The sequence below is a fragment of the Mercenaria mercenaria genome, chromosome 2 (assembly GCF_021730395.1).
Source record: "Mercenaria mercenaria strain notata chromosome 2, MADL_Memer_1, whole genome shotgun sequence".
Lineage (NCBI taxonomy): Eukaryota > Metazoa > Mollusca > Bivalvia > Venerida > Veneridae > Mercenaria > Mercenaria mercenaria.
Genome location: NC_069362.1, coordinates 58,169,361 through 58,191,584, shown reverse-complemented (window position 1 = coordinate 58,191,584; position 22,224 = coordinate 58,169,361). Strand labels below are relative to the sequence as shown.

The following is a 22,224-nucleotide window of genomic DNA, read 5'->3' as shown; positions in this document are numbered from 1 at the left end:
AAGATTGGGCCCATATTGTGACCTCTAGAGTGTTAACAAGCTTCTCCTTTGATTTGACCTGGTGACCTAGTTTCTGATCCCAGATGACCCAATATCGAACTCGTCCAAGATTTTACTGAGGGTAACATTCTGACCAAAATTCATTAAGTTTGGGCCAAAATTGTGACCTCTAGAGTGTTAACAATCAAATTGTTGACGACGGACGACGGACACAGGGCGATCACAAAAGCTCACTTCACTTCGTTCTCAGGTGAGCTAAAAATGTGGGGACATTTTCAAAATCTTGGGGTCAACAACTTTGGACCGTATGTCACTGAAATTAAGACAGTAACATTACTAAAATTGAAGTCTTTATTGTAGTTCACCAATGGGTGGAGAACGGTAAACAACATCAGGTTTGTGTGGTCTATCGGGCTTTTTATGAAGCGACATGAAGTACTAGGCCATTAATCATTAGACTGAATGTTTTTCTTGTTTACAGATACAGAAACCTAGCTTAAAATTGTTCATTGTTGATCAAAATGACGTTTTTGTGGGAAACTCTCCTATTCGGATATGGAAGAAACTAGAAAAGTGTCCATGGGACACAGATGCCCCCACTATATGACAAAGGACACAAATTTTTTCCTAGGTCAGGGGCCATAACTTCTACAATACTGAATGAATCCAGACGCGAAACCCCAGGTGCACAACTGCACATGCTGATCAACATTCCTGTAAACTTTGGTGACTCTAGGTCAAATAGTTTTGGAGCTACGTGTGACACAACATTAAAATGACCAATTTTTAACTAAGTCAGGGGCCATAACTCCTACATGACTGAATGAATCCGGACGCGAAACCCCAGGTGCACAACTGCACATTCTGACCAACATTCCAGTAAACTTTGGTGACTCTAGGTCAAATACTTTTGGAGCTACGTGCGACACAACATTAAAATGACCAATTTTTAACTAAGTCAGGGGCAATATCTCCTACACAACTGAATGAATCCGGACGTGAAACCCAAGGTGCACAACTGCACATGCTGACCAACATTCCTGTAAACTTTGGTGACTCCAGGTCAAATACTTTTGGAGCTACGTGCGACACAACATTAAAACAAGAGGGCCAGGAAGGCCCTGTATCGCTCACCTGACCTATTGACCTAAAGATCATAAAGATTAACATTCTGACCAGGTTTCATTAAGATATGGTCATAAATGTTGTCTCAAAAGTGTTTACTAGCTTTTCCTCTGATTTGACCTGGTGACCTAGTTTTTGACCCCACATTACCCAGATTTGAACTTGACCTAAAGATCATCAAGATTAACATTCTGACTAAGATTCATGAAGATACAGTCAAAAATGTGGCCCCTAGAGTGTTAACAAGCTTTTTCTTTGATTTGACCTAGTGACCTAGTTTTTTGAACCCTACTGACCCAGATATGAACTTGACCTATAGATCATCAAGATTAACATTCTGACCAAGTTTCATTAAGATATGGTCATAAATGTGGCCTCTACAGTGTTAACTAGTTTTTCCTTTAATTTGACCTGGTGACCTAGTTTTTGATCCTACATGACTCAGATTGAAACTGGACCTTGGGACCATCAAGATTAACATTCTGACCAAGTTTCATGAAGATACAGTCTTAAATGTGGCCTCTAGAGTGTTAACAAGCTTTTCCTTTGATTTTACCTGGTGACCTAGTTTTTAACCCCAGATGACCCAATATCAAATTCATCTAAGATTATATTGAGGGTAACATTCTAAGTTTCATCAGGACTGGGCCAAACAAAATTGTGACTTCTAGAGTGTTAACAAGCTTTTCCTATGATTTGACCTGGTGACCTAGTTTTTGACCCCAGATGACCCAATATCAAACTCGTCCAAGATTTTATTGAGGGCAACATTCTGACCAAGTTTCATTAACATTGGGTCAAAATTGTGACCTCTAGAGTGTTAACAAGCTTTTCCTTTGATCTGACCTGGTGACCTAGTTTCTGAACCCAGATGACCCAATATCAAATTCGTCCAAGATTTTATTAAGAGTAACATTCTGACCAAGTTTCATGAAGATTGGGCCAAAATTGTGACCTCTAGAGTGTTAACAAGCTTTTCCTTTGATTTGACCTGGTGACCTAGTTTTTGAACCTAGATGACCCAATATTAAACTCATCCAAGATTTTATTAAGAGTAACATTCTGACCAAGTTTCATAAAGATTGGGCCAAAATTGTGACCTCTAGAGTGTTAACAGTCAAATTGTTGACGACGGACGACAGACGCCGGCAGACACAGGGCGATCACAAAAGCTCACCTTTGAGCACTTCGTGCTGAGGTGAGCTAATGACCAATGTTTTACTAAGTCAGTGGCCATAACTCCTACACGACTGAATGAATCCGGATGTGAAACCCCAGGTGCACAACTACACATGCTGACCAACATTCCTGAAAAGTTTTGTGACTCTACCTCAAACGCTTTTGGAGCTAGGAGCGACCCAACACTAAAATGACCAATTTTTACAAAGTCAGGGCCCATAACTCATACACGACTGAATGAATCCGGACGTGAAACCCCAGGTGCACAACTACACATGCTGACCAACATTCCTGTAAAGATTTGTGACTCTACGTCAAATACTTTTGGAGCTAGGCGCGACACAACATTCTCGGAAGGACGGGCGGATGGACAAGGGCAAATCTATATGCCACCCCCCCTACCCCCAAAAGTGGGGGCATAAAAATGAATGATTCGTACTCAGTTCCGGTCGTCCTGTGCGCACATTCGTTCCCAAAATTTTCTTAACGTGACAAAACGGCAGAACCCTGCAAGACTGATGAAGATCTATCCAGTGGGTCATGAGAACAAGTCGTATAAAGGGTTTTCCATTTAAGGCTCTTTAGCAGCCTCTAAATAGGGCCAAGCTTCCCCCATTTGAACAAGGAAGGACCTTATAATAATGACACAAACCAAGTTTGATGAATATCCATGCAGCAGTTCATGAGAAAGAGTTGTTTAAAAAGTTTTGTTTTTTTTATTTTTAGTTTTAGCAGCCCCTTAATCAAGCGAAACCGTTCGAAAAAAACTTGAGAACCAACCTTGCCTGGTTGCCTTAGGCAAAGTTTAGTGTAATTAAGATCTGTAGTTTCAGAACAGAAGATGTTTATGTACATTGTGGGTGAGGACAATGGGCGCTTGACCATCCACCTATACTAATAGGGTCACACAAGCAATGTTTCAGAGATATTATTTTAATATCAGGTCAGTGGTTTCAGAGGAATGTTTTCACTTGAAAGATTTTTGTAGAGGGCCATCCAAGGATTAGTACTGTAAAATTATTTTAAAATCAGGCCAGAGGTGTTCCTTTGGAGCCATGGTAAACAGAATTCTGCATGGGAGACTTTGAGTTGAACAAATCTGAAATTTGCCAATAAAAGAAAATACCTGTTCAGTCAAGCTGAAATTAGTTTAGAGGTTTAGTGAGAGTGTGGATGACAGAAAACAAACAACTGATAACCATCAATCCTATAGTATAACTTACTTTGAGCTATCTGTACTCAGGTGTATCAATAAGTCTGTCTATTTTAAGCTCTAATGGCCTCCATCAAAAAAACAAAAAAAAAAAACAAAACTGACAGAGGTCCATGCCTAGATGTTACAGTCAAAGTCTTGTTTAGTTCTGAGCAGTACTTTTAGATAATGTTTATGTAAGAATACTGACGCACAATGGACTCCAGACCAACAACCAGCTCTAACAGCTAGCTTGCTCTAGCTAGTACTAACTAACAAACCTCTGGTTTAGGCAAGCTAAAAAATCCTTCCATTTTAAATCAAATTTGCTTTCATCTCGCTCCTTAAAGGGACAATCTATTTTGAAATATACTTCAGAACATGGACATGCTGTGACAGAACTGATTATACCATATTTCATCAGCAATATCAATGGGGTAAATAAAAGATTTATTTAGATGACCTGTCATGTTTTCCATGAAATCTATTTTTAATGCCAATGTAATTTTTACGAAGAAACTGTTTCAAAGGGCGAGGTACCGATTTGTGATCTATCTCTGTATGTGCACGATTTCCTGTTTCTGGGAAAAGGAAGATCACCTGAAACTGCAAATGATGATTGCTGCATTATAGATAGGAATAAATCTGGAAAAAATGTGCTGAAAATTGTTACAGGGTAGGAATGTGATTATGTGTAAATCATCTGTAATGTGCATAAAAATGTGATATGGGTCAAAGGTGTGAATTGATAAACAAACAAAGCAGGTTTTAATCCAGGGTAAGGTCAATAAAAAAAGAAACAATTACTTATTTGTCGACCAATTATAAATGATTTTTTATAACAATTATACTCTTAAATTTAAATCTTAAATATCAAAGCTTTTTATCATGCAAATTTATATTTAGCCGATTATTATTTATCCTTTAAATAACTTGTAAATATTTTTTATGATATCGCTTTACGATTCATGAAACCAGAAGCATTTTGGTAATTCTAAGATTTTAAATGCATTTTTAAGTTCTACTAGACATAACCATTTTCAATAATTTCTGGGCAATACAGACTGTTTTGTGAAAGATATGGTTAAACTGTTTTTGTCTTTTATTAAAGCCTGACAGTAAATTATTCAGGGTATGTCAGATGACTTTTAATGTAAGATTATCAAAATCTTGGGCTGAAATAATGTTAATTAAGCTACAACTTACTCGACAGAAGCAATTTCAGAAGTATATGTTATATTAGATAATTTACTGACATTCTAATGTACGTGTAGCCTACTGAAGACAAATCTTAATTCATTAGCATATCAATAATTGACTTATGACCAACTTATAGTTAGAACGCCTCAGTTTCATTCTACTGACAGGTTAAATCGCCAACATTTTCGTCTCAAATAAACTAAACCACGCCTTCTTTAGTTTCTTGGATAGTGTTTCCATTTCATTGGCTAGTATTATCTGCACTTATGGTCTTCGTGCGTACATGCATTATCGGGGCTTCAAGGTCATTACAGAGTCACAGTTTAAACAAAATGGCGTCAATGCCGTTCGTTGCAATTTTAATAAAATAGACGATTCAACTTCATCCCAACTTTTAAATCTAATGGAAAATAAGTAAAATTTTGATGTAAATAACAACATTAAAACTAATAACGTTAGTGGACTTCTCAACGTTGTTGTTTCAGACAATATTAATTTCACGGAAATGATACAAAGGTGCAAAAAGGTAAAACCTGAACTTTGAATGTATAATTTGCATAAAAAAAGGAAACAAAAACAAATTTTTTTTACAAATTATTTTGCTAGACATGATCTATTTGATACATAGAAACATGATTTAATGAGAGTTGTCCCTGTATTTTGGCAGTTGCTCCGCCTCCTTGAATATGGGGCTGAACTATTGATTAATTTTGTACCACTTCATGATTAAGGGGATCAGTTTTTTTTTCAGTTATGAAATTATATGAAAATAAGTTATAAGGTCATTTTCTGAAAAATCCTTTTCTTATAAATGTATTAGAAAGATAGAAAGCAACAATATTGAGTCAGCTGACAGCTACACCCTAGCTGTGTTATGCCTAGATGTCTATTTTGCATCAAATTTCTGCTCCACCTTTGGGCTGATACAGTGGTCTAAAACTTCTATATCTTTTACAATGTCCAAGATAATATTTAACTCAAGTTCAGGATTTACTTTTATTGAAGTTTTAACAGAAATTAGGCTTCTACTACCTTTAAAACTACTATTTTAAAAATAACAAAATACTTCTTTGGTCAGACAATTATTGTAAGTTTTCTGACCAAACATCAGGCTATATATCTAGAAATTTCACGAAGCCTGTCATACACAAATTTATAATGTCTGCAGTACGATTTATGAAAGAATATTAATTAAATATCTTAATCATGTTAAATAAGCATCAGAGTATAAGCCCACCTGAGCAGCTGGTTGAGACAAGAAACAAAAAAAAGTTGACATACAAACACAAGACAAGACAGAACATTCACAAGACATGAAAGCCGTTATGTGCAGACTAAAACAGGCCAAAAACCGGCCTCAGTAGCTCATCTGAGACATGATTCCCTTTACTGACCTTGTGGCTTATTTTTATTTCCTAGAAAGATTAATAGATTGTCTGAGGATTTTATAAAACCCAATCACTCAATTACACAGTAAAAAAACTTTTTTAATCAATATTATTGCAGTCTAGCTGTGTTTGTTTAAAGGTGGCATGTAACACTTTATGAAATTTTATTATAATAATGCTAAAATCTTTTAAAGTTTAGATTTTTTTTATGATATTTAGAAAGCATAAAAAGCTATACAATAAATTGTTCTTTTAAATTTTTAAATAAATAGAAGAGAATTGACCACAGACTACATAAAGAAAGAGGTTACTAAATGGAAAACAAGAGCACCGCAATGCAGAGCAATAAATGCCGGAAGGTATGACCTTTGACCCCTAAGTGTGACCTTGACCTTGTAGCTAGCCATCCAGAACATGCGTTCTCATATTGTGTCGATGTGGTGAACATTTTTGTCAAGTTTCTTAGAAATCCTTCAAGGGGTTCAAGAGTTACAGAGCAATGACCTTTGATGCCTAAGTGTGACCTTGACCTTGAAGCCAGACATCCAGAACATGTGCTCTGCATGTCGTCTTCATGTGGTGAACATCTGTGCCAAGCTTCTTTAAAATCCTTCAAGCAAATCAAGAGTTACAGAGCGGACAAGAAAGACACTCATACGACTACTGACCCCTAAGTGCGACCTTGACCTTGAAGCGAGCCATCCAGAACATGCACTCTGCATGTCATCTTGATGTGATGAACATTTATGTCAAGTTTCCTTGAAATCCTTCAAGGGCGTCAAGAGTTACAGAGCGGACACGAAAGACACTTATATGACCTTTGACCACTATGTGTGACCTTGACCTTGAAGCCAGCCATCCAGAACATGCGCTCTGCATGTTGCCTGACGTGGTGAACATTTGTGTCAGGTTTCTTTGAAATCCTTCAAGGGGTTCAAGAGTTACAGAGTGGACACGAAATTGCTAACCAAGGGACGGACTACGGGGGTATAAAATATTACGTCCCTTCGGGCATTTAAAAATATCGTATTATGACCCCACTACACGTAAGTTTTACTGCATTTTATACACTATTCTCTTTTTAAGTGAACTGTGTCAGATTTTCCATCTTATCCCGTCACTGTATATATGAGAGTTGTGCCATTCAATTGCAGACATTGGGAAAAACAAGGAAAATAACTGACATCAATTCACTAAGTTTTCACAATCACATAACATGGCATTTAGGAAAACACCCAGAAAATTACAATAAAATACAAGTTAAAATGGAACACATAATAGCAACCAGCAAATGTTGTAATGTCTTAACCATTAACAACATAATGATAAAGTGAATTGTTCATTCTCTCTCAAAATACTATCTGCCTGTTCAGCACACTATGGCCGAGGAACCCATCACCTAGATACACCTGACATTTATACACAGTTGGTAATAAGTTGTTATACAACTGCACAGTTGCATCCTGTTATTTTTAGATACTTTTTGCAACTGGCATTTATGAAATCTTCTATCTTCAGTATAAAGCTACCACTGCAGTTTTCGGTCAAGCTCAAGGCATGATTTGTAAATTTCACGTAGAAAATTTGTGATGCCACTTAATAAACTTATTTGTAATATCATAACAATTGCAATTATGTAAATAAATATTGGATTGTGCCAATGCACATGTTTTGAACCTCAATAATAATATCGCGAAAATATTTTTTAGTTTTTCCCAAACAGATAAAATATAATTGTGTGTAATCTAATTACAATCAGACATAAAAAAAGGATTTATTGGACAGTCCCGTATATCGAAGAGGTACATCAAAAATCTCTGGCATTACTCCCTCAGGACGAGAATAGTGTTGAGAATGCAGTAAAACTTTTGAGTGTATCAGATCACCCCTAGTTAAACAAGAGCACCGCCTTGCGGGTGCTGACGCTCATCTGATTTTTTTTGTGTAATAGAAATATTGTCCTACCCATGATTTTCTAAGTCTAAAAAGGGCCATCATTCTTGCAAAAAGCAGGATAGAGTTATGTTTCTTGATGTACAGTGTCCACTTATGATGGTGAAAAACTGTTGCAAGTTTTAAAGCAATAGCTTTGATAGTTTATGAGAAAAGTTGACTTAAACATAATACTCAACCAAGAAAATGATTTTCTAAGTCCAAAAGGGGCAATAATTATTGCAAAAAGCAGGATGGAGTTATGTTGCTTGCTGTACAGGGTCAGCTTATGATGGTGAACAAGTGTTGCAAGTTTCAAAGCAATAGCTTTGATAGTTTAAGAGAAAAAGTTGACCTAAACATAAAACTTAACCAAGAAATCTAATATTTTCTAAGTCCAAAAGGGGCCATAAATCTTGCAAAAAGCAGGACGGAGTTATGTTTCTTGCTATACAGGGTCAACTTATGATGGTGAACAAGTGTTGCAAGTTTTAAAGCAATAGCTTTGATAGTTTAGGATAAAAGCTGACCTAAACATAAAACTTAACCAAGAAAACTGATTTTCTAAGTCCAAAAGGGGCAATAAATCTTGCAAAAAGCAAGATGGAGTTATGTTTCTTGATGTACAGGGTCTGCTTATGATGGTGAACAAGTATTCCAAGTTTCAAAGCAATAGCTTTGATAGTTTAGGAGAAAAGTTGACCTAAACATAAAACTTAACCAAGAAATCTGATATTTTCTAAGTACAAAAGGGGCCATAAATCTTGCAAAAAGCAAGATGGAGTTATGTTTCTTGCTATACACGGTCAGCTTATGATGGTGAACAAGTATTCCAAGTTTCAAAGCAATAGCTTTGATAGTTTAGGAGAAAAGCTGACCTAAACATAAAACTTAACCAGGCAACGCCGACGCAGACGCCGACGCCGACGCCAACGCCGACAACCGCTCAAGTGATGACAATAACTCATCATTTTTTTTCAAAAAATCAGATGAGCTAAAAATTAACAATTTATAAGATAGTTTATTTCTTTTTAGTGACTTTTTAAAACTTTTTACAGTCAGTTTCTTGTTTAGACGACCCTTCTAAAAATTATATGATTTTATATTTTCTAAATATAATTAAAAAAAAAAATGACTACTTCAATCTTTGAATTGCTGCATATTGGTTTGTTCATATCCCGAAATATGTTGCAAACAAATTGATTTTTAAGGCATGAAATTCATGAACTATAGTTTGAAAACATGTCAATAGTTCAGTCACTTTATCATGACTTTGGCAAAGGGCAAAATATGTTTACAGCAAAATAAACTGCGTATACTCCTATCTACTTTCATTTGCCTTAAAAAATATCCCCAAACTTTCCAATGTATTGCATGTTGGTGAAACAGCAAAAGAGTAAAAAAAAAAAAAAGAAAGTAAAATTAGAAAATTTTCATTTCGAAACCTTCTCTATCCTGGTATGACCTTTTCCCATGCAGTGTGCTTTTTGATTTATAGGAAATGAAAAATGAGACAGACAGAGCTGAAAGTCCAACATTATGTGTACTATTTTCTGCTTTGTCTGGTTGCTATACCAGTTTTTTTTTTTTTTTGGGGGGGGGGGGGGGGGGGGGGGGGGGGGGGGGGGGGGAGATTTTCAGATTTTATATAATGGTATGTGTATCCTTTTTTAAATTAAATATGTACTTCAAGATAACAAAGTCTGCATGAAATGACTACTTAATGACCCACAGAGACTATGTGATTTTTTTTCTTTTTAATATTTTCAGTAAATATTAACCTTTAACTAAGGTGACTAAATCATCAAAATGGCTAAGAGGGGACAAAGTGGGATCACAATACATCACATGAGCTTTAGGCTCAGATGAGCTCAAAATGCAGTGCTCAGCAAAGAAATAAGAGTTTTTTTCTAGTGAAAAAGTCAAGATGCAACTTTAAAATTTAAGACATTGTCAACATATTAAAAGTATCATTTAGATATTACAACTGTTTATATGGGGTATAACCAATGAATACAATTTTTGTTAAAAGAAATTTGAGGCATATTAGTATGTATTTTCTCACAGTGTATAGAAATGGTACCTGTTTAATATATACAAATAAATAAATATAATTTTATATATTAAGTTAAATAATTTTTTATATTTGTAATCACTGATCACTTTTATATAAATGTTCATTTTTGCAAAAAAGATCAGAATAAAAGATATTTAATATGCGTCTTTCACTGGAAATGTTTAATTTTTTTTTTATTTTTAGATACTAACTTCAAATGTAACGTTAAAAATATTTTTGTGGTCCTTCAATGACTATTTACTAATGGAAGTATTCCCATATAGCATAATTATGACAAAAACCTACTTATTTTCTTCAATCTGTAATGTCAGCAATATTCAGTGATACATTTTAAACAAAATAACAATTCTGTTTCAAAAAAATTTAAATTCAATACATGAGGTCAACAGTCTGGCAGCAAAGTATAAATTTATCAGTAATCACCAATTTGAAAATTTTCCAAATCGTGTAATATAAAGCTTCTGTGAACCTTGTGCTTTATTGTTTAGTGGTTGTAATTGTCTTCTTTTGAAGATATTTTGAAAAATCATCTACATTTCAAGGAATATGGTGCTGTTTGAAGATTCTGAGATTTTGCTGATGCTATAAAATCTGCAGTAGCTCAATAAAGAAAGGATGCGACCATGAATAGAGCTCAATCCCCTGTAAAAGATTCTATCTTCAAATGGCAAATGTTTTTTAATGTTTTTTTCACAATCAACAAGGTCTGACTTTCCCGATTACTGTTTTCAATTAGAGTATCTTTCTGGAGTTAATGAATCATTAAGTTTCAGAACACACAGACACATAGAGAAGACATAAAACAGCTTAATCGGGGGAGAAAAATCAGGTCACCTACTTAAATATATAGCAGAAAGTTACTTAGTAATTTAATCTGTAAGTTAAAGATATGGAATTCTGAAATAATGTTTGGTAAAAAGTGAAAATAAACAAATTTTTTTTTTAGCATCAACATCCTTCTCTTTACATTGAATCTGTTTTAGCTAAAAAAAAATGTTCCCTTATCTAAAGACATTGATTTCAAGGAATCAATTTTTTCATTGCTCAAAATTTTAAATAACAGTGTCAGAATCATTTGATAAAAATTCAGATATATGAGGGTGGAGCTGAAACCTGAAAAATTTACTTTACATTAAAAACTATTCAACATTGACAAAAAAAAAGAGTTTCCAATAGTATAAATAACGCACCAACTCCGCTATTGAATCACAGTGCTTTAAAAGAAAATAATTATTGAAACTTGCCAATTACCTACCATTTCTATATAAATGGTTTTTAAATGTCGGTAGTTTTTTTTTGTCTACCTGTTGCAGTTGGTATTTGAAAAACCATTTCAATGACAATCAAGTTTCTTTCATTGTGTAACTTGAAGAAAGCAAACAAATATCATTACAAGTTTCAACAGACACTTCTTGCAAAAAACTTAATTTATCAGAGCAGAGAATATCTTAAGTCCTTGAACGCTGCATACTTTAAGATATGTAAATTAACCCTTAACAAATATTTTACATCATGTCAGTTGGTAAAATAACATACCAGGAGTTAAAGCTATATGAGCCGTGCCATGAGCAAACCAACATAGTGCGTTTGTGACCAGCATGGATCCGGACCAGCCTGTGCATCTGCGCAGTCTGGTCAGGATCCATGCTGTTCGCTTTCAAAGCCTACTGCAATTAGAGAAACCGTTAGGGAACAGCATGGATCCTGACCAGACTGTATTGATGCGCAGGCTGGTCTGGATCCATGCTGGTTGCAAATGCACTATGTTGGTTTTCTCATGGCGCGGCTCATATATAGTTTGTGCGTATTAATCTAATGGCCAGAAATCACTACATTTCAGGAACCATTTTAAATTTCTTATGAATTGGTTGAAACAAGTGAATTAGTACAAGAAAGAGGTCCCTTGTGTACAAAACAGGAATGACCAAATTTGGACTTTCTCTAATGATAAATGGTATCCAACATACCAGTCAAGGACGAAGATTTTGTCCTATTTTCAAGTCAGACAAGAAGAGTAATCAATACCCCAAGGAAAATAATGCTATTCAAGTGCATGTCTCATACAAAATGCATTTTATTTTTCCTTATTGTCTATTGGTTCATTATGTTAATATTGACTGGTTTATGTTATGTGTGAAACTATTATACTTTTCAAGGAGACGAATTCTTCTTAGATACCAAGAATTTTCGTTTAAATCCATTGATAAAATTTGTTAACATTTTTTGTGAAACTATTACATTTTCCGTCAAGTTGTTTTCTTCATATTTGTACATGTGTATATTCAGATTCAAACAGTAAATACAGTTTTGTTCATACTAAGAAACTGACATTGTGATTAATAAGGCTTCAAAAACTGATCCGTGTCATGTACATGCAGGTAAATACCAAAGCATCCATGCGACACTGTGTTCACAATATCCAAAATCACAATAAATTGGGAAAACTAACTAAAACCAGGAGAGGGGGGTATATACATGCAGTCTCAATGTAATTCATATTCTGACCTTTACACCCAGAGTTTGATTTTCCCTACTTGTACGCTTCTACACTTCATAATATTGTAACAACTTGATATTATTTTGGTAATGAGTACTAACAAACCTAAATCGGATAAATGTACGACTTATATACCACGCTGAAATAATGGACATATCTAAGGCCTTTCATATTGCAGCCATTATTTAAAGAACTTCCTTTCACTTATTTTTTAATAAACTGGCATGTATATTCATTCCAAATGTAAGACTGTTTCAAATTATACATGATTATAACAAAGAATTTCTACTGGAAATTATACTGTTCATGTTCTGGTTTCAAAGGTGTAACAAACCTATTTTAAATTGGGCGAATTAAGATAAAAGTACCGCCAGAATACCAACATGTTATGTCTAGATCTTTTCTTACAGATACAGAGTAGCGGAAAGAGTCTAATCTGACCTATTTATATAATATTTCGTGTTCAGATTTAACGAAACCACAAAATGCTTTGTTAAACATTTTTATTACTTCCAACTATTTTCAAAACGTATGTCTGCTACTGTTCAACCTTAGTTTATTTTCAAAAAACATGTATCGTTTGGTCTTTTTATTTTTGATTTATAAACTCATGTTTTCATTCTAACATTTAAATTTTGAGATTGTGTAAAATCTATGCAGTACATTTTTTTTTATTTATGAAAACAATACTTTTTTTAATTATAAAAATGCTGTTTCTATTAAGAACCAGGAAGTAATGTATGTCTTTTCTACTTAACAGTCTAAAAATAAACTCTAGTTTCATTTTTGGTTCAAGGAATATTTTTGGATACGTGACAACTTATTTTGACAATATTAAGAACAACGGGGGTAGCTGTCTATGTATACAATTACAATATGCGAGAGTATAGATACATGTATTTGCACACGTTACATTTTTCACTATTTATAGTGCCTAACTAATAGCGGATTTTTTTATGCCCTACCTTACCTTGAGTCCGTAACCTTGATGTAGCATGGGGCACTTTTGGGTTCTCTTATTTTTCCTAATTTTTTCTTGTATGCTATTTTACTGCATTTTGCATTACTAAATTTTGTTCAATAGTGAATAAACTTGCTAAATATTACTTGTAGAATTGTTTATTACGATTCAAATTAGATTTTAAACCAATAAATAATCATTTTAGAGTAATCACATGAAACTTATCTGTAACCACTATACTGAATAAAAATTTAAGAAAAAAAAAAACTAGCTCCGAAATTTTCAATTAAGAACAGACAAATATATTTTTGAATAGCAGGACTTAACAAGCTTTTCTAAAGCATCTAGAATGCACATGAAGGTGGTGGTTATATATATTTGTTCACAGAGTTATACATTGATAAGGAGCAGCAAAGATTTCCTAACCCTTCAGAAAAGCAAAAGTGACCCAGCTAAGTTTAAAGTAACAACAGATAGAAGGCCCCACAAAACATGTGTCTTGTATTCACTTACGATTTTGGGTTTATATGGTGGCTGAACTTCCCGGTTTTCTATCTTCTCCCAGATAATTCTCTTGAAGAAAGCATGGTCTTTGAAATCTCTCTCACCTGTAGGGCCGCAGCCCAATCGCTTTGCAGGGTTCTTGGTAAGTAACTGAAGAATTAAAAAAAGACTCAGTGTGTTGCTTAAGTACCCCAAGACATTCTGTGATGCAAAAAAGATAAAATATGTCAGTGATTAACTAATAATAAATTGTTCTCTATAATCATATTTATGAACTGCCCTGAAAAGAGGTTTATAGAAGTGGAGGTAACTTATTTTGTGGAATCAATTTGTCCATAGTAAGGTTTGAAGAGTTGAAGAGTTACATACCCTTCCATTAGTAAAGTTGCAATATTTTCTTTAGATGCAGATCAGCTTTATATTTCTAAGGTTTAAATGAAAAATCCTGATTCATACAACAACATGAGTCGGACAGAAATTTTAACTTAAATATAGGGCATGTCATTTAGCTTTGCCACAACGCATGTATATATCTCATCTTTATTATTTTATATTCATGAAGTAATTGCATTTTTTGTTAAAGGTTACTATCACACCAGAATTTAGTCTATGAGGTGTAAAAGAAAATGTTGTTATTATTTGTGCATATAATGTATCTATAATCATAAAGGTACATGTTACTTTTACATTTACATCACCATAGTTGAAACTTACCCACAGTTATTAATATATAATACATGTAGAAAACAGAGTTGTACAGATCCAAATTATTTTAACTGATTTTCATTGTGCATATCAGGTCAGTAAAATATCTTCTACACTGCATTTCTGAATGGGGAATCATATCTTTTCAGATCACAAATATTCTTTGCAGCAGTAGATTGTTACATTTTTAACATAAGTCTGCATTCTACCGATTTAACATCTGTCATGGGAGACAGCAAGCTCATCAATATTGCAGCTAGATAATAAGCGGCATAACAGAGGACATAAATGAAGGAATTTGTTTAAAATGTTTTAAAATGAAAATGATTTGATATGTACTAATATGAGGTAGAACTTAGCCTGCAATTTATAACCATTTAACTGTCTACCAACACAATAATTCATCCTTAAGTTATCTAATGAATATTGACATTTTGCTGAATTTTAGTAGAAAAGGGGCAAAATTTGTGAAATGTAACCAAAACTAGATGCCCATGGGCAAAATGTCGAGCCCGCCCTTTGACTTCTGTGACCCTGACCTTTGAGATAGGAACCTGGGGTTTGCACATTACACTCCGTCTCATTGAGTTAAACATTCACGCCAAATATAAACAAGATTCCTCAATGCATGTCAAAGATATGGGACGGACAAGATCTTACATGACCTTTGACACCCAACTGTGACCTTAACCTTTGAGACAGGAACCTGGGGTTTGTGCATGACACTCTGACTCACTGAGGTTAATATTCATGCCAAATATAAACAAGATTCCTCAATGCATGTCAAAGTTCCCTATGTACAATCAAGTAACCCCTGGGGCGGGGTCAATTTGATCCTAAGGGGTCAAGATTTGAACAACTTTTGTAGAGGTCCACTAGGCAATGCTACATGTCAAATATCTAAGCTCTAGGCCTTCTGGTTTTTGAGGAGAAGATTTTTTAAGACTTTCCTATGTAAAATCAAGTGACCCCTGGGGCGGGGTCAATTTTGACCCCAGGGTCATGATTTGAACAAATTTGGTAGAGGTCCACTAGGCAATGCATCACACCAAATATTAAACTCTAGGGCTTCTAGTGTTTGAGAAGAAGATTTTTAAAGTTTTTCCTTTCGGTTGCCATGGCAACCAGAGTTCTGCATGGAATTCAATTCTTTGAACAATTTTTAAAGAAGACCATCCAAGGAACATCCCCGTGAAGTTTCATCAAAATTGGCCTGTTGGTTTAGGAGGAGATGTTGTTTAAAGGAAAGTGTGGACGGACGGACGGACACCGGACAGTGAGCGATCACAATAGCTCATCCCGAGCACTTTGTGCTCAGGTGAGCTAAAAATAAAAAAAATCTTAGTCCACATAAAAATCCTCACCAGCAGAGATAGGTCAAAATACACCTGAAAATTGGATGTAACATGCATATTGTAGTACAGAAAAGTGGTCTTGATTGTTCCTTACCACCAGTAATAAAAATGTTACGAATATAAGCTATTTATAGTAACAACAAAGGGAAGTAATTCTAGGATCTTGCGCATGACACTTCGTCTCATGATGATGAACAATTGTGCCAAGTTACATCAAAATCCCTCTATGCATCAAAAAGAAATGCTCCGGACAAAGTCATTTTTGAATTTGACCTTTGACCTGTAAGTGTGACCTTGCCCTTTGAGATAGGAACCTGGGGTTTGTGCATGACACTCCGTCTCACTGAGGTTAACACTCGTGGCAAATATAAACAAGATTGCTTCATGCATGTCAAAGTTATGGTCCAGACAAACAAATCCGGACGGAAGCACGCACTCACCCATGCACATACACTGAACAGCCATTTGGACAACTATGTCTTCGCTTCCACAAGCGGGCTTGACAAAAATGAACTCAATAAATCCATCTTTTCAAGAAGTCATCATATGTGGACATACGGACAGATGCACAAATCAACATGGTGGCTCCAGTATACCCTCTCCTAAACATACTTGTCAAAACATAACATCATAAAATTTTTAAGATTTTCCATTTTATGAGATATGCTGACAGAGAATACACAGTAATACAGCTGAGGGGCAAAAAATGATCTTGGAAGAAGACTTAGAACAGCATAGCAAAGTACAATTCCATTAATCCCAGTTCTTAGAATGAGAAACAAAATCAAGTTGATTCATATTCAGCAAGAGCCACTGACTAACGACCTTAAGATGAAAATGATAACAACATGTATTAGTTTACAGATAATATAAATACACTGACGCAGTGACATTGCCAGAAAGAAAAAAAAATAACGTTAGTGTTTCGAGTTTTGTTTTTCTCCTTTCATTATTTCTTGGAAAAAAACAACATGGTAGCTCACTCTGTCTGCTTCACAGTACCTCAGTGCCAGTGAAGTTAACAGAGATGATTTTGAGAGATGTGACAACAGCCTCTATCTTAAATTGGCAGTATATACTGCTGCACAGGTAAATAATTTCCAGTAAGGTTTTTTTTTTGGTTTTTTTAAATGTCTGTTTATGTTTATACATCATCTGAACTACTTTTCCAGTTTTGTGTGAAAAATACCTCAAAAAATGTTACAATCCCAAAATAACTGTGAAAATGAAGCTAAAAATTCGGGTTATAAAGATAGTGCATCGCAGCATCGGGACGTCACCATGTCACATGACTGATCACATAATAACTCAAGCAAAACAAACATGGCCATTTTATTTAGTAGCTCAACAAGTACAATAAGTTTTACTTGAATTTTCTTTTTGAAGTTTTTGAAAAGATCTTAAAATTTAGATAAACCTTCGTTGTAATTATGCCTTGAACCCACTCCGATTTTTCAGTTAGTCAAGACATGTATGATTTTCTAATGTCTGTCATGTTTGTTTACAACAATTAACCCTTACCATGCTAAATTTCTATAATGGACTGGTCCATCTTCCAATTTGGGCAGTACCATTTATCATTTGAAGGGGTGTTTACTAAAAATTTACTGACTGAATTGCAAACAGTGCAGACCATGATCAGACTGCACGGATGTGCAGGCTGATCTTGGTCTGCACTGGTCGCAAAGGCAGAATCACTTGCCGCCAGCAAGCTAAGGGTTAAAGGTACAGATAACATGGCCTTAGCTAGTTGCATATGAAACTGCAGAGCTTGCCAGTCGATGAAACTGCTGCAACAGCCTGATTTTTTCAACTGCAATAACTGGAATTTGGGCATTGTTTGAAGAAGTTTTACAACCAACACTTCATAATCATAGTCTATTAATAAATACATGATTGTAAACTGACTGGAACTTTAAAATCTGTAATCTCATTTTGTGATTTGTCGCTGAATAAAATAATAGTTTAGAGTTCAGATGCGAAGGAATTATATCGAGAGGGCACAGCCCGAGTGATATAATAATATGCATCTGAACAGCAAGCAATTATTTTATTCAAGAGCAAATCACTAAATGAGATATATTATTTCGATTCTAAGACAATACCAAAGATTTTAAAGTACATCCTTGATGACATTCATTAAATATTTGCCTGTTTTTCCATCAGTTTCTTTTCCAGTGCGCCGCTATGCCGTTTGACGCTACATAATAACTGTGACGTCAGAAAAATGAATTGTTGTATTATAACACACAGTTTTCAGCCTTCTTTGTTTAATAGGAAAATGAATCGGGTCATGTCCGAATAATTCAGAAATTATGCTGTACGAACAGAAGATATATTTGACAACTATCCTGATAAATCATGTTACTGGTTTTGCTTTGCAAATACTGCCTACAAATTCACTGATTAACCTTTGTATAAAATTTGAAGAGAAAGAGCATTTATATGTATATATACCCCTTTGCAGACTGCGACAGCCTCTCGAGACATGGATTTAGGGTAGGACACATTATGGTCTGTGATTGATGTGAACAGCTCCTCCTCATCTTCTCCATCAAACGGTGGCTGTAATAAATACAAACATAAGTCAGTTGTCACCATGTAAAAGGATCAGCTTGTTGATTTTCGAAAACATTTTCAAACTTTTTCAACAGATACATTTCTTTATGCCCATTTGCAGTTTGTTTTATAGCCAAGTTTCATTTACCTTTTCCTACAAGGGCTAAGATATACCAGGAAAACATCAGTAAGAAAATCCTAAGAGAAGCAAATAATATAAGCAAACCTATTAAAGGCAGATTCAGTTTGCTTGAGTCTGTTCATGAGTGGTAAATGAAATGTAAAACACCTCTTGTGTCCCCTAGCACAGACTTAAGCAGAAATCAATTAGCCAACTAATTCAAGGGAAACAATCTAACAAAACACTAAGTAATCTATAGATGAGTCATCTTTCTTAATTTATTTTGTAAAGAAGTTTTGTGAAGAAGTTTTTGACTGCTCTTAGCTGAAGACTACAACTTAAAACACTCAAAGAAAGACGATAGTGGTCCTAGGTCACAAAAATGACCGATAAGCGTATTTATAATATACTGAATCATGAATGGTAACTGCTTAGTATAGGTCAAGGGGCTCAAATTAACCTTTAGCATGCTAGGTAAATTGTCGTCTGCTGGAAATGTTGTCTGCTAAAATTGTAAAGTTCATTCAATTTGCTCCAAAATTGGAAGAAATATTGTCAGAGTAGCAAACAGCCTGGAACCTGATTAGACGCCGATTTAATCGGCGTCTGATCTGGTTCCAAGCTGTTTGCAAAGGCTGTTAAATTCGCCTGCAGCAGGCTAAGGTTAAATAAATTTGAAAGAACTTTATAAGGATGCTACAGGTCAAGTTTAATGGAAATCTACCAAGCAGTCCATGAGAAAGTCATTAAATATCTATATTCAGATCTAATGGCCCCTAAATGAGGCCAAGTGTCCCCGTTTTAAATACAACAGATCTACGATGGCTCTAACTGCTTACCAGAGTTCTAGAGAGTAGCTAAAGCGGCCCCTAAAAGGTGGATTGGTGCCTCTATTTGAAAAAGTTTGGAACAGGGCCTTACAATGATACTGGAGACCAAGTCTGGTAAAGATCTGTCAAGTCATTAATGAGGAAATATCTTTCAATGGTATTTCTATTTTTTTTAGCTCTAGCAGCCCCTAAAAGGAGCCAAGCGCCCCCATTTGAACAAATTTGGTAGCAGACCTTACAATGATGCTACAGACCAAGTTCAATGAAGGTCCATCAGGTAGTTCATGAGAAGAAGTTATTTAGCATTTTTTTCTACCCTCTAGCTGCCCCTCAAAGGGGCCAAGCACCCTCATTTGAATATAATTTGGAGAGGACCTTATAATGATGCTACAGACAAGTTTTATGAAGATCCATCCAGCAGTTCATGAGAAAGTCATACAAAGAAATTTCTTATTTCAATTCTAGCTGCCACTGAAAGGAGCCAGTACCCCATTTGAACATTTGGGAGCGGACCTTACAATGATGCTACAGACCTAAATAAATAAAGATCCATCAAGCAGTCCATTAGGAGAAGTTGTTTAAAGGTATTTCTATATTTTTTTTAGTTCTGGCGGCTGCTAAAAGGAACTCATGGACCCCCATTGGAACAAATTTAGAAAGGACCTTACAATGATGCTACCATGGAACAAATTTTAGAAAGGACATTACAATGATGCTACCAACAAAGTTTAATGATGATCCATCAAGCCTTTCATCACAAAATGTTGTTAAATGGTATTTCTGCTTTTACCTCTAGTTGTTCCGTAAAAGGGACCAGCTGCCCCCATTAGAACAGAATTGGGAGAGGCCCTTACAAAGTTTGCATGTTAAGGTACTATATAAAATCAACATCACTTTGTTTACAATTTCATTCCATATGAGAAAATATCAATACATGCCTCGTTGGCATGAGAACTGAACAACTTTTATATGAAATCTGTTCTTCTGAGATTCTATATTCTCAAGGGTATCACTTGCTCTCCATATAAAACTGTTAACGTCTGCTTTGTACGATCAAATGCATCGAATTGCACGGGGGAATCCTTAAGGGAGCATTCACGTAATGCAATATCGCTAAAACGGTTTTAATGTCTTCAATGAAAAATGGGTAATATGTGAGATTTCAGAATCATATGTAACAGAAGTTTCTTTTAAGTTTTAGAAATCAGCTATGTATATATAGTGTACTGTCAAACTCAAATGGGGGAAGCAGATTTATCAGTATTCTTTCATGCAATGTACCAGTTACTTGCTGGTCCTCGGGTGGAACGACAACCATCAACATGCCAGCTGAAACGTTTAATCACACAAGAGAAACAGACCATATCAGGATTCAAACTGACAATGGCATACATCTTTGCCGATCCAGGCATTGTTCAAGTCAGACTAGAATGCAGGTAGAACCACAGCCACACACAGGACAATTGTAACACTCCATCACAAGAAATAGCCACCCTCGTTCAGTTCAACCGAGAATAGACAGAGCAGAAGGAGTTGGCAGATAATTTGTAATTTGAACAGCTTGAACAGCTTGACCAGGAGACCCTCAGACAAAATGTACCTCATGTATACATATATAAAAAGAGTTATAGGATTGCATCACTTCTTCCATGAAAAGGCAGTATGAAAAAAATATCAATTCTATCAGCAAATTGAAAGTTGGCTATAAAACACTGAATTGATCATCATTTGTGCAAAAACCTTGAAATGTAGCTATTTTAGGCCATAGCGTCATCTGCTCTTGGAACACTGAACATTTTGGAACACTGACATAACTTGAATTTTGACTTTTATAATGATTACTGAATTACCAATTTCCCAGTAGGAAACATCCCTTACAGATGTATGCCTTCAGTTTAAAGCCTCCATTCCAACTGTCATGGCAAATACTTGCCATAGTATTGTAAATAATTTACAATTCTAGGATGTGTAATGCAAGGACTGTGAACAAATTGGTACTACTGAAATTGACATATTCAACAGCAATGCTGGAGAAGGCCCTAAATATCCCTTTTACACAAATTTTACACCTACAAAATTTAATGACTTCACAATATATGGGTTTTTAAAATGGAAAAGTAAAAGATTCTTTAAGAAATAATATATCGCAGAACCATGTTTTTAGCCTTTTACATCTAAAAAAATATGACAAGGTTGTGCGCTTGTGGAATAATTTCACATGGGCGTAGCATGTTACAACGTGGTTCTGCTATATATCATTTTGATTCTAATATGTATTTTGTGTTAGCAACAAGGTGAAATAGGGAAGCACCATTTCATGGTGTATGTATTGTGAAAAATATAGTAACACCTAAAAGTGTTTTAACAGTGTTATAATACAGGGTATAACACATCCTATAGAATAAATTCTACCCATCTAATAACTGATACAGTGCATGTGAATTAAGTGTAATAAAGGTCTGCTATATCACTTAGATTCTGAAACGTCTTTTTATATAAAGTAGTATATCACCCTTTCTCAGCACATGTATGGCGCCAAATAATATGTCAATGTGATGTCAAATTTCCGTGTTTAAAAAAAAATGTGCAAGGATTATTC

General features: G+C 35.0%; 1 protein-coding gene across 1 annotated transcript in view; it reads right to left on the bottom strand.

Moving 5' to 3' along the window:
* LOC123564026 (calcium-dependent protein kinase C-like) overlaps positions 1-22,224 on the bottom strand; it is a 234,824-nt gene that overhangs the window by 35,628 nt on the left and 176,972 nt on the right. Inside the window, exons 14-15 of the mRNA XM_045357280.2 lie at positions 18,573-18,680; positions 14,065-14,205 (exon numbers count right to left, since the gene is read on the bottom strand). Coding sequence (XP_045213215.2) covers positions 14,065-14,205; positions 18,573-18,680 — 249 coding nt within the window. The remainder of the gene's footprint in view (positions 1-14,064; positions 14,206-18,572; positions 18,681-22,224) is intronic.